At 42.3% G+C, this 13,331-nt stretch overlaps 1 protein-coding gene and 1 pseudogene across 2 annotated transcripts in view; one reads left to right on the forward strand and one right to left on the reverse strand.

Moving 5' to 3' along the window:
* The first annotated feature begins 4,266 nt into the window (after positions 1-4,266).
* LOC123993981 (cytochrome P450 2M1-like) lies at positions 4,267-8,906 on the forward strand. Its single transcript, XM_046296469.1, has 9 exons — positions 4,267-4,591; positions 5,283-5,445; positions 5,586-5,735; positions 6,168-6,328; positions 7,235-7,411; positions 7,604-7,745; positions 7,965-8,152; positions 8,252-8,393; positions 8,632-8,906. The coding sequence occupies exons 1-9, from the start codon at positions 4,400-4,402 to the stop codon at positions 8,829-8,831; spliced, it is 1,515 nt and encodes a 504-aa protein (XP_046152425.1). The 5' UTR covers positions 4,267-4,399; the 3' UTR covers positions 8,832-8,906.
* Positions 8,907-8,971: 65 nt separating this feature from the next.
* LOC123993012 overlaps positions 8,972-13,331 on the reverse strand; it is a 32,338-nt pseudogene continuing 27,978 nt past the window's right edge. Inside the window, exons 12-14 of the transcript XR_006831345.1 lie at positions 12,851-12,989; positions 12,486-12,527; positions 8,972-12,017 (exon numbers count right to left, since the gene is read on the reverse strand). The product of XR_006831345.1 is annotated as a glucagon receptor-like (transcript). The remainder of the gene's footprint in view (positions 12,018-12,485; positions 12,528-12,850; positions 12,990-13,331) is intronic.

The following is a 13,331-nucleotide window of genomic DNA, read 5'->3' on the forward strand; positions in this document are numbered from 1 at the left end:
TGTTGTTTTGGCCTTAAGTGTAGACCCATAAGTATATCCATGTACACATATAATATCTGTTTGACAGAAGCAGAACGCTATGACTGGAATGTTAGAGGCTACCAGAAAAATAAATCAATTAACTCATGATAATAGTCTTGTGATGTTACAACACATTTTGCATATGCTTTTGACACAATGGTTGTGATTGGCACAACTGATATTATTGAGTTGGTTTGCAAACTTAAACCTACAGTGGTGTGAAAGTATTTTTCCATGTCCTAATTGTCTCTACTTTGACATATTTCTGCTATTGAAAGTACTCAGATCTTCAACCGAAATCTATTACATAAAGGGAACATATAACACAACGATTACATACTTCATAAACAAAGTTATCCAACACCCAAATTGCCCCTGTGAAAAAGTAATCGCCCCCTTACACTCATAACTGGTTGTGCCAGATTTTGCTGCAATGACTCCAACCAAACTCTTGCTATAGTTGTTGATCAGCCTCACGTCGCTGTGGAGAAATTCTGTCCCACTCTTGCATGCAGAACTTCTTTAACTTTCAAGCATTAACTGCTCGTTTCAATTCTTGCCACAACAGCTCAATTGGGATTTGGTCTGGACTTTTGATAACTTTGTTAATTAAATACATTCAATAAGTATACATTTGGTTTGTTATTTGTAAACGCAGGTTTCCCTTATCTAATAAGATCTGAAAGTAATCCGTTTTTAAAAAAATGTGCAAAAATAGAGAAAATCAGAAAGGAGGCAAGTACTTTTTCACTGTCAGTGATACTGGCAAGAAACTAGACTGGCTAGCTAACAACGTCATGAAAACAATTTCGCTTCAAATGGACGGAAAGTATGTATGTTATGGTTCTGGATGGCCAGATAGCTAACAACAATGACACAAAACTGCCATGTCGTGGACCGTAAGTGGCTCGTTTCAGCTCATTTGATCTTGCTGGTGATACAATATCTTGTTTTGAGGTGTTTTGATTGTCACATTTCTGCTAATATTAGCTATCTAGCTAGCTACCAACAACCATAACGATGTATTTGAGAGACCGGTGCTCACAAAATATAGTTTACATGTTATCAACAATCTAAGCCAATTCAGTCTGTTTTGCCCCATAGTTGTGCACACATCGGTTTTGTTGCTAGACAACCAACACCATAGTGCACTCCAAGCTCATCATTAAACTTCAAGTTCATCTGCTTCCACATCCCTGACAACCTGAAATTGTCAGTCCATACAGACAATGTGGTCAAGAAGGTGCAAATTTGCCCCTGCCCCTGCCCCTGCCCCATCCTCAAGGAACTCAGCAACCCGAGCAACAGCCTGTTCCCCCCGTTACAATCTAGAAGGAGGAGACAGTACAGGTGCATTAAAGCTTGCACAGAAGAGCCTGAAAAACAGCTTCTATCTCTAGGCCATCAGACTGTTAAATAGTCACCACAAGCTGGCCTCCACCCAGTACTCTGCCCTGTACTTAGTCACTGTTACTAGCCAGTCTCCGCCCAGTACCCTGCCCTGAACTTAGTCAGTGTTACTAGCCAGCCTCCGCCCAGTACCCTGCCCTGAACTTAGTCAATGTTACGAGTCGGCTACCACCCGATACTTTACTCTGCACCTTAGAGACTGCTGCCCTATATACAGTTGAAGTTGGAAGTTTACACACACTTCGGTTGGAATCATTCAAACTCATTTTTAAACCACTCCACACATTTCTTGTTAACAAACTATAGTTTTGGCAAGACGGTTAGGACATCTACTTTGTGCATGACACAAGTCATTTTTCCAACAATTGTTTACAGATTATTTCACATATAATTCACTGTATCACAATTCCAGTGGGTCAGAAGTTTACATACACTGAGTTGACTATGCCTTTGAACAGTTTTGAAAATTCCAGAAAAGGATGTCATAGCTTTAGAAGCTTCTGATTGTCATGCCTTGGTCTTAGTATTTTGTGTTTTCTTTCTTTATTTGGTCAGGCCAGGGTGTGACATGGGTTATTGTGGTGTGTTTTTGTCTTAGGGGTTTTATGGGGTGTCTACGTAGTCTATGGCTGCCTGAGGCGGTTCTCAATCAGAGTCAGGTGATTATCGTTGTCTCTGATTGAGAACCATATTTTAGGCAGCCATATTCTGTGAGTGTTTCGTGAGTGATTGTTCCTGTCTTTGTGTTTGCACCAGATAGGGCTGTTTCGGTTTTCGTTATTTCATTTAGTTATTTTTGTAGTTTCTGTTTGTATAGTTTTTCCTTCATTAAAATATCATGAATCATCATCACGCTGCATTTTGGTGCGATCCTTGTTCTACCTCTTCGTCAGAGGAGGAGATAGAAGAGAGCCGTTACACCGATTGACTAATTGACATAATTTGAGTCAATTGGAGGTGGACCTGTGGATGTATTTCAAGCCCTATCTTCAAACTCAGTGCCTCTTTGCTTGACATCATGGGAAAATCAAAAGAAATCAGCCAAGACCTCAGAAAAAGTTGGTAAACCTCCACAAGTCTGGTTCTTCCCTGGGAGCAATTTCCAAACGCCTGAAGGTACCACGTTCATCTGTACAAACAATAGTACGCAAGTATAAACACCATGGGACCGCGCAGCTGTCATACTGCTCAGGAAGGAGAGGCGTTCTGTCTCCTAGAGATGAACGTACTTTGCTGCAAAAAGTGCAAATCAATCCCAGAACAACAGCAAAGGACCTTGTGAAGATGCTAGAGGAAACAAAGTATCTGGTACAAAAGTATCTATATCCATAGTAAAACTAGTCTTATATCGACAACCTGAAAGGCCGTTCAGCAAGGAAGAAGCCACTGCTCCAAAAACGGCATAAAAAAGTCAGACTACGGTTTGCAACTGCACATGGGGACAAAGATTGTACTTTGTGGAGAAATGTCCTCTGGTCTGATGAACAAAAATAGAACTGTTTGGCCATAATGACTGTATTTATGTTTGGAGGGAAAGGGGTGAGGCTTGCAAGCCGAAGAACACCATCCCAACTGTGAAACACGGGGGTGGCAGCATCATGTTGTGGGGGTGTTTTGCTGCATGAGGGACTGGTGCACTTCACAAAATAGATGGCTGCATGAGGCAGGAAAATTATGTGATATATTGAAGCAACATCTCAAGACATCAGTCAGGAAGTTAAAGCTTGGTCGCAAATGGGTCTTCCAAATAAACAATGACCCCAAGCATACTTCCAAAGTTGTGGCAAAATGGCTTAAGGACAACAAAGTCAAAGTATTGGAGTGGCCATCACAAAGCCCCGACCTCAATCCTATATACAATTTGTGGGCAGAACTGAAAAAGTGTGTGCGAGCAAGGAGGCCAACAAACCTGACTCAGTTACACCAGCTCTGTCAGGAGGAATGGGCCAAAATTTACCCAACTTATTGTGGGAAGCTTGTGGAAGGCTACCCGAAATGTTTGACCCAAGTTAAACAATTTAAAGGCAATGCAACCAAATACTAATTGAGTGTATGTAAACTTCTGACCCACTGGGAATGTGATGAAAGAAATAAAAGCTGAAATAAATCATTCTCTCTGCTATTATTCTGACATTTCACATTCTTAAAATAATGTTTTACTAGGATTACATTGCAGGAATTGTGAAAAACTGAGTTTAAATGTGTTTGGCAAAGCTGTATGTAAATTGCCGACTTCAACTGTAAAATAGTCATTTAACACTGGTGACTTTAATAATGTTTACATACTGTTTTACCCACTTCATATGTATATACTGTTGTCTAGGCAAGGCTCATCCTTATAGAACAGGTGCTGTTCACACCTTTTCACACCTTTTCCATTCATATACTGTCCATAATGTCTATACACACCATCATAAACATATATATTTATATTCTGGAGTCTGACGTTGCTCGTTCTGAAATGGCTTCATTTAATTTTTTGGCTTTGTGTGTATTGTCTTCCATTGTTAGGTATTACTGCACTGGTGGAGCTAGAAACAGAAGCATTTCGTTGCACCTACAATAACATCTGCAACATATGTGTACACAACCAATACATTTTGATTTGAACCCGTCTATTGTGCGGTTTATTTTCTTAACTGATTTTGTCTGCGTAGCGTTTTTACAAATCAGCTATACATGTTGTCTGTTAAAATAGGCTACATACAGTGCAAGAGAGCGTACTCTACATACCCCAAGGGTGTTGGGAGGAGCCCTTAAAAGAGTCACTATTTTTTATGACAGTCGTCAGACACATCTTTCTTGTTTATTAGTCATTCACTAAATGATAGTTCCTGTCTACCCTCCAACCACAGCTTACCTGTAACATCTCGCACACACAACGTTCCACTTTCTCTCTTTGCCTATAGTACATAGCTAAGAGTTGCCACGCTGCTCGGACACATCTTAGTCCTTAAGTGACTTGAACATGGATTTACTACATGTACTGCAGACTAACATTTTGTCCATAATAATGGCTATAGTGGTTATTATTTTACTTTGTAAGTACATGGGGAAACAGAGCAGCTATGGACGTTTGCCTCCGGGTCCTTCACCAATTCCTCTGCTTGGTAACCTGTTACAAATGGATCTGAAACGACCGGACAAGTCCTACATGAAGGTCAGTTAAAAGCTACAATCTGTTTGACTCTCTTAAAGTCATAGATGTAGCTACGGATGCAAGTACTGCAGTAATAGGTCAATATTATAGTTTTAATAATTTTACGCTACAGTATCCATTGTTTGCAGTGTTGAGGACGAACTAATTACATGTACTGTGATCAGTTACATGTAATCTGATTACAATACGAATCAGTTACGTACCACCAAAAATATTGTAATCAGATTACAGATATTTTTGATAAATGAGGTGATTACTTATTGGCTTATTCAGAAAGGATGTTCGCAATAAAAATATATACTTTTTTGTCAATGATATTTAATTCTGCATTTAAAAAAGGCACATGTTGAAGTTTGTTCCACCTGAGCGAGTCTGATCACGAGTCAGAGACCACTATGAAGATACACCAAATGAGTTTGATGGATCCTTTGTCTCTTTTTCTATTGCCTCTTGAGGGGAAACTAATGTTACTGAGTTTGGATATTTCAAAAGTTAACATTACTGATTCTTATTTTGGACAGGTACCTAGCAACTGTAACAGATTATATTTCCAAAATAATCTACTCAACCCTGATCGTTTGCTTAAAGACAATGGGATAAAATGAAGGGATAAGACAGTTGTATTAAGTTCATGAAGGAGTTATAAGTTATATTATTCAAGAATCTATGGGTTCCTCTCATCTCTCCTCAGTTCAGTAAGAAGTATGGCTCAGTGTTTACTGTATGGCTGGGCTCCAAACCTGTAGTGGTGATCTCTGGCTATCAGGCTATCAAGGATGCTTTTGTCAACCAAGGAGAAGAGTTCAATGGAAGAGCCAACTCTGCCATTACCCTGAAACTCGTTAACGAACACGGTGAGTAAAATGACTGGAAGAGGGATGTAGTAAGATACACGTGTCATAGTGTCGTAATATGTGTGGAAATGGACTTTGCTTAGAAAAGGGAAGTACTGTGCATTGTTCATCTCTCTGTCCTGTTGGACACATCAATCTAGGGGTGGGATTGAGTAATGGGCAGAGGTGGAAAACTCTTCGCAGTTTCTCCTTGATGTCCCTGAAAAACCTTGGAAAAGGATGCAGGAGCCTCGAGGAGAAGGTCCAAGAGGAAGCTAAGAGTCTAGTGAAAGCCTTCAGTGAATATGGAGGTATGTTGTTTTTGTCTGTGACATCGGTCGGTACATAATAATGTCTGGAAAAGAGTGAATGGAATGGCATCAAACACATAGAAACCATGTGTTTTAATGTATTTGATACCTTACCACTTATTCCGGCCGGGATATCCTTGTCCCATCGCGCTCCAGTGACTCCTTGTGGCGGGTCGGGTGCATGCACGCTGACTTCGGTCAAGAAGCAGTAAGGCTGGGCAGGGTCGTGTTTCGGAGGACGCATAGCTCTCGAACTTCGCCTCCCGATTCCGTACGGGAGTTGCAGCGATGGGACAAGTCTGTAACTACCAATTGGATATCATGAAATTGGGGAGAAAAAGGGGTAAAATAAATAAATATATATAATTTGCCACCAACCTCCTGTGGTGTGCAAGCATGTGTGTTTATGCTTGTCTGCTGTGTCTATTCCAGATTCCACTGTCAACCCCAAAGAACTCCTGTTCCATTCTATTATCAACCTATTCTGGTCCATCGTCTTTGGGCGCAAGTTTGAATACAACGACCCAGAGTTTCAGATCCTCTACAAGCCTGTCTATACATACTTCGACATGCTAAAAAGCAAAATGGCAATGGTATGGTAGCACATACAGTGCCTTCAATTACCTGTAAGGTCCCTCAGTCAACCAGTGAATTTCAAATGCAGATTCAAACACAAAGACCAGGGAGACCATTTTCCAATGTCTTGAAAAGATGGGCCCCTATTGATAGATGGGAGGGGGGGGGGGTGTCCTTCCTAACTCAGTTGCCAAAAAGGAAGGAAACCGCTCAGCGATTTAACTTTTTTTTTAGGATTGGTTGTATTGATACACAATCTAAAGCCTAATTATTAACTTTACCATGCTCAAGGAGTTATTCAGTGTCTGTAAAAAAATGATCATTTGTGTATACAGTTGGTGCCTTTCTTTGCGAGGCATTGGAAAAGCCAATGTGGTTGAATCTGTGCTCAAAAAACATTACTCAAGGGAAGGTACTTACAGATAATTGTATGTTTGGGGTACAGAGATGGTGTCGTCATTCAATAAATCATGTTAACCCCTATTATTGTCCATGCAACGTCTATGATTTGTTAGGTAAATGGACTCCTGAACCTAAACAAGGCTTGCCACAACAAAGGGGGCAAATACTTATATAACCAATTTAATTTGTAGAAATGTATCGAATGTATCGAATGTTATTTTCACTGACATTATTTGGTATTTTGTGTCGATCAGTGACAAAGAAATCATAAATATATACATTTCAAACCCAGTTTGTAATGCAACAAAATGTGGAAAAATAACAAGGTGGATAAATACTTATGATATGCACTTTATGCCTGTTATTTATCTATACCAGCTCTTCCAAAGCATGACTTGATTGTGTCTTAGAAGCTTGCCTGCCGAAATGGATAATGATAACAAAAGTATGTGGGTCACCATTTGAATATAACAACCACCCCTTCTTTCCTTCCCATGTTTCCAATGTTGCGTCTCTTCTAGCTGTACAACATTTCCCCGAGAATTGCTGAGTGCTTTCCAGGAAAACACCATGAGCTGTTTAAGGCCATAGACAAGGCCAAAGCTTACATACGAGAGGAAGCAGATCGTCGCCTTAAAAACCTGGACACCTTTAACCCCCAGGACTACTTCGACGTCTTCCTGGTTAAAATGCTGGAGGTAAAACAGTGATTGATTCTTGGAATTTGATGTTGAACCTCTTACACGGAATCAAAATATTGTAATAGCACCAACAATATATGATCAATGTTTACGTGGGTCTGAATCTTTGTCTGAATCGTTGTGCAAAAATCGGACTTTTTCACAAATCTATCAGTATAGGATTTAGAGGTGTCTTCCAACTTTCCTTAGGAGAAGGGTCAGCCCGAGACCGAGTTCAACTATGACAACTTGTTTCCGTGTGTGTGGGATCTGTTTGCTGCCGGCACGGAGACTCAGTCCTCCACCCTATCACACGCCTGTCTGATGATGATCAAGTACCCTGACATCCAAGGTATTCTTTCTTCTGTATCACTGTTATTGAAATTATACACATTTATTGCTAAATAGGACATAGTACTGGTAAACCAGCCAAATAGCTGCAATAGAGAGTTTACATTACACACCATGTAAGCAGCACATACATGTGGGCATTTCTTAATTCCCAACAGACTATAAACACTGTATATTAACCCAAATGCTATGAAGGCCTATGACTGTCTCTCTCCCTCAGCGAAAGTTCAGAAGGAGATAGACGAGGTGATTGGCTCAAACAGAGTCCCCACAGTTGACGACAGACATAAGATGCCCTACACGGACGCTGTCATCCACGAAATACAGAGAAGTATGAGTCTTGCTCCCATTGCTTTCCCTCACCAAATGACCCGAGACACAACGTTCCACAACTACCGCATCCCAAAGGTGACCACCATTTCCGCAAACCTATCCTACAAGTCTATTATTTTTTACTTGTTAAACTGTCAATTGTTTTATGTAAGTACTCTTTTGTCATTCTTCCAGGGAACCACAGTGTTTCCACTGTTGTCATCTGTGCTGTTTGACCCCAAACTGTTCAAGAACCCGGATGAGTTTGACCCAGAGAACTTCCTGGATGACAATGGAGTCTTTAAGGAAAACAACGGATTTCTTGTTTTTGGACTGGGTAAAATGATGTTACAATTGTCTAATAGAATAATGTGAGAATGTGAAAAACAATAACCACTCTGTAGTAGCTCTCAGAGAAAAAAGACTCAACATCATCACACAATGTACATACGCATGGCTAGCATCTTGTTTGATAGGTTTTGCATATATCAATCCAGGCCAATGTGTAGGTTTCAGTCTCAGGATTGTAGGTTGACCGCTGAAGGTAACTTCTCTCCTCTCTCACTGTCCATCAGGGAAGCGGTGCTGCCTGGGAGATGAGATGGGGATTCCCAGGACGGTGCTCTTCCTATTCTTTACTTCCCTTCTTCAGCGCTTCACCTTCAGGGGCACCAAACCTCCAGAGGAAATTGACGCCAGTGTAGTATCCTACTTTCATGGTCGCCTGGCACGCCCCTACACCTGCTATGTCAAACTCAGGACACCAAATATTTAATTGCTCAAACAGCTTTTTACTCTGGATGAAATTCAATGTGATTTACTTTTTGAATAAAGGAAGCTCAACAGCAAAGTTGTCATGTCATTATTAATGTCCCATTTTTTGTTAGATACAAAAAAAACAACAGACAAACACTGTCAGATTAAGAATAATTTAATTTAAATAACAAACATGTAAATAAAAAGTGAGTAAAAATAGTGTCCATTCATGTCACATAGTCTTATATGTGAGATTTAGTGCTGCTCTTTGTACAGTAATCTCCCTGTGATGATAAACTACTCACACAGAGTTAAATATCATTTGAGTGTCAGTGCGCCAAGTTTACCCGTTGACGGGTATATAGAACATGTGGAGTCACGTCAGAAGGTCATGTCCGTTTATGTAACATGTTCCACCTCTGCCACAATGGACCCAATGTATTTTGGGTCCAGGGTGACAGTACAGTCCTAACCCACTGCAAGGTTCTAACATAAGCATCCACTGAATCTACCTCCCTTTGACCTCGGTTTACTGGGTCCACTCTCTAGATCCAGGTCACGGCACCACTGTAACACATACTAGCAATGCTAACTAACTATATGCTACATCTGGTCGTTTTTTTTGTCTGACATAAGCTGTTTTACAAACAACACAGTATTTTGTAATGTTTGCCAAAGAAATTCCAAAGGCTACGCGTGCATGTTGCCAAAGGTACATTATACTAGAAGATATTTGTGAAGTGCAATGCTCAGTTTGTGAATGCTATTTCAGTTATGAGGATCAGCCAAGCCACTTTGGAAATTAAGATAATAACACACACACACACACACACACACACACACACACACACACACACACACACACACACACACACACACACACACACACACACACACACACACACACACACACACACACACACACACACACACACACACACACACACACACACACACACACACACAAGGGTAATGATCTATGCCACCAGAGGCGTTGAGGCCCCTCTGTCAACCATCAGTAATGACCCTAGTAGGAATACTCCTGGTGATAAAATGCATGTTCATTAGTATGACATGCTACATTTTGATGACACAGAGATGGTGGACATGTTTGGGTAATGGGTTAGCCCCATTTGGAGTGAATGGGAAGACAGAAAAACAAGGCTACCTCATTACTCCATTGGCATGTGTGAAGATGAGGCCTCTGTGTATGCGGGTTAGAGGAGCCATTTCAAAAGGGAAGTTGGAAATTGTCTGGTTTAATTGCCTACATTTATACAGAACCCCTGTTCAACCGGTGTGGAGCCATTAGGTGCAATGTGACCCTCAAGAAGAGACTAATTACAAACAGTAAAATGAATTGAGGGCTCTGGACGCTCAGACAGATCCATACACACCGAATAGTCAAGCTATATCTGGAGAAGTCAGGGTTGTGCTGTACTAGTTTTAGATTGAAACCCGTCTTTAAATAGGACTGGGGGATTGTTAGCTGGGTTAAAATAAAGCACCTTTAGCTAAACTCATATTGGGTAATTGGTATTTCAAAACTTCACTGAGGGTGAGATCAGTGCAAAACATTTTGTTTCTCACAGATTCCGGCATGGAGTTTTTGGCAACCTTACACAGATGTATGTAACGTACCAGACATCTTCACAGAGGATGAACAGAATGGATCCTAGCTTTGCAAACATGACGTCAGACATGTAGACCTACAGCATACAATCGACACGCACGCAGCAGAATACTAAATGTGTATTTTGTGGCTGTGGTCTATCGTGTAGAGAGTCATTTCCTATTGCCCCATTTTGATTTCAGCTGCATGGCAGCAGGGGTGCTGGGACCTTAATCCCCAGAAGCAGAGGAGAGATGCCATCTTGGCATGTTACGACCTGTGCTCAGCGGGATGTAAAGCCTTCAGCTGGGTGGTAAGTGGTTGTGGTTAGTCTGGAAAAGCTACAAGAAAAAAACAATTTGTGGTGAGTAACAGGCTACCATAACTATGACTATAAGGTTGCCATAAATGTATGACTAGAGAGCAAGTGGCATGACAGGTTTTCAACAGTTGAGTGAGAGGAATTCAAAACACAGAGTTGCCTATGGAAACCATAGTGTGTGTGTGTGTGTGTGTGTGTGTGTGTGTGTGTGTGTGTGTGTGTGTGTGTGTGTGTGTGTGTGTGTGTGTGTGTGTGTGTGTGTGTGTGTGTGTGTGTGTGTGTGTGTGTGTGTGTGTGTGTGTGTGTGTGTGTGTGTGTGTCTAACTCACTGGGGAAGACAATATTGGTTTGCTCACCTCTTGCCTTCTCTAAGTCCCTCACAGAGACTTTTTCCAATACCAACATATAAAACAAACTTTTGTTATAATATCCATTGCACATGAAAAGACGGTCCACGGTTGGTACGTAACCTTTCCATTTTGTCCACAAGTAGAGCGAGAGGTAGAGAACTAAGAGGCAAACCCCCCCAAAACAGTCAAATCTCAGCAGATAAAGGTTGGACGGTGTTCATTTCCTAATTTAAGTATTAGCTTTCCTCAACATCTGGGTCGATTGCGGCAATATTGCACTTGGGATGGGTCATCTTATCTCCCACTGGAAGCCTATGGGAGTCACAACACATAGCCTGATTGGCCAGGGCAGAAAAGGCATTCTGGCAATCATCCAAAGATTCCCGGATCATGTTCACAAAATTATTAAGACATGGGTTCCACGAAACACCAAGTAGGCCACACAGATCTGGGAGTACACAATTGAATTGGAAGCAGGTGATTGTCTGGTTCGGATTCCTTCCACTAGAAATGACAAAGGTAGCCAGCTACTCGTTAGCCCTCATTAGAGCCCAACAGGGCCACTCAGCAGTAGCTCTCAGAGTATTTGATGACTCCTTCTCCTCCCCCGTTGCCCAGCGGAGCTCCATCAAGGCCGTTCAGCACCTGCTTGCGGGCGGAAATGTAGCAGTAGGCCTTGCCCTTCTTGGCCCCTGGGTGGTGGTGTGGGCGTGGGTGGGCATGCGGCCCTGAGGCGGAGGCGTCTGAGGAGAGGTTGTGGGTATCCTCCTGTGGACAGTCAGGCTGGCAGGGCGTGTCGTGGTGGCACTGCCCGCCGCAGGTGCCCCCCTGTAGCGTGTTGCTGCCGGTGTTGCGAAGGTCGTCCAGGACGTTCATGCCCAGCTTCCATCGCTGCCACTTCTTCTTTATCTCTGACTGCACCTGGGACAGATGGACAGAGGGAGAGAGAGGGATGAACGAGGGAAAGTAATGACTTTTCCCTGACCTTTTGATCTGGTCAGACCAAAAGACAAATTATATCAAATTTGATCATTATTCTCTTTACTCACTACTCTGTAGGCTACCTCAACCAAACTAGCCCATATCTCCACACGAGATACATTGGACCCTTCATGTCACAGTGGCCTATACACTTCTTGACTCTACACATGGCAGGGCTCCTCAATGACATCCCGTTGCCCCATTGACGTAGGTAGTGAGCTTCTCTGTGTGACAGCTAACCCACAGTGACAAGGTGACATACCCAGCAGGTCACAGAAAGCGCTGGCTTCTCATAGGAACAAACAGAGATGAATGTGCCATCACCTCAGGTGTTTGCTACTGATGTTCAAGTGCACTTGTTTTGACCTGGGCTTGGTTGAGAGCACACTTCACTTCGTTACTACTCACCTCTTTATTGACGAAGCAGTACAGGATGGCAACCAGGAGACCCTGCGGCAAGAGAGAGAGACAGGTATCAGAAGAAGAGTGCTCTCCATTTTCTAACACACACATCTAACACACACCTAACAGAAGCACCACTGAGAGAAATAACATGCAGTAACAAGAAAGAATGCCTGCACGCACGCGCACACACGCACACACACACACACACACACACACACACACACACACACACACACACACACACACACACACACACACACACACACACACACACACACACACACACACACACACACACACACACACACACACACACACACACACACACACACACACTAATACACAACCTTTGTACCTCATCATATTACCTGGAAAGAATTGAAGAAAAGTTCAAAGAAGAGGTTGATATTTCGGAGGATGCCCTCTGTCTGTTCCTCTGACATCACGGCAAAGACAACCTCATGGATGCCCAGGAGAGGGATGAGGGTCAGAGTGGACTTTGCCAACCTGCACACACAGAGCATCCTTTACAGAGCCAAGCAAGGGCAACTATTAGAGAGGTCTGTTTGGTCCTATATGGTGAATCTCTTTCATCAATGACATCAATGGATGGTTCACGTTTCACACAAACACATAAAATGCCAAACAAGGAAAGCCACAACTTCCACACCTGGACTCAGAGTCAGGGATGGTAAGTAACGGCTTCAAACAAAGCATCTTGGGAAATCAAAAAAAGCCTCCTCTTCCCGTGACTCTTTTGGTGGATCAGAATCTTGTGCATCAGCTGCATTTCTGCTTAGATTCCAATCAGACTCATGTTGTCCAGCGTGCCTCGAGGCCAGGCTTAGT

The sequence above is a fragment of the Oncorhynchus gorbuscha genome, linkage group LG13 (assembly GCF_021184085.1).
Source record: "Oncorhynchus gorbuscha isolate QuinsamMale2020 ecotype Even-year linkage group LG13, OgorEven_v1.0, whole genome shotgun sequence".
In the NCBI taxonomy this organism is placed as follows: Eukaryota; Metazoa; Chordata; class Actinopteri; order Salmoniformes; family Salmonidae; genus Oncorhynchus; species Oncorhynchus gorbuscha.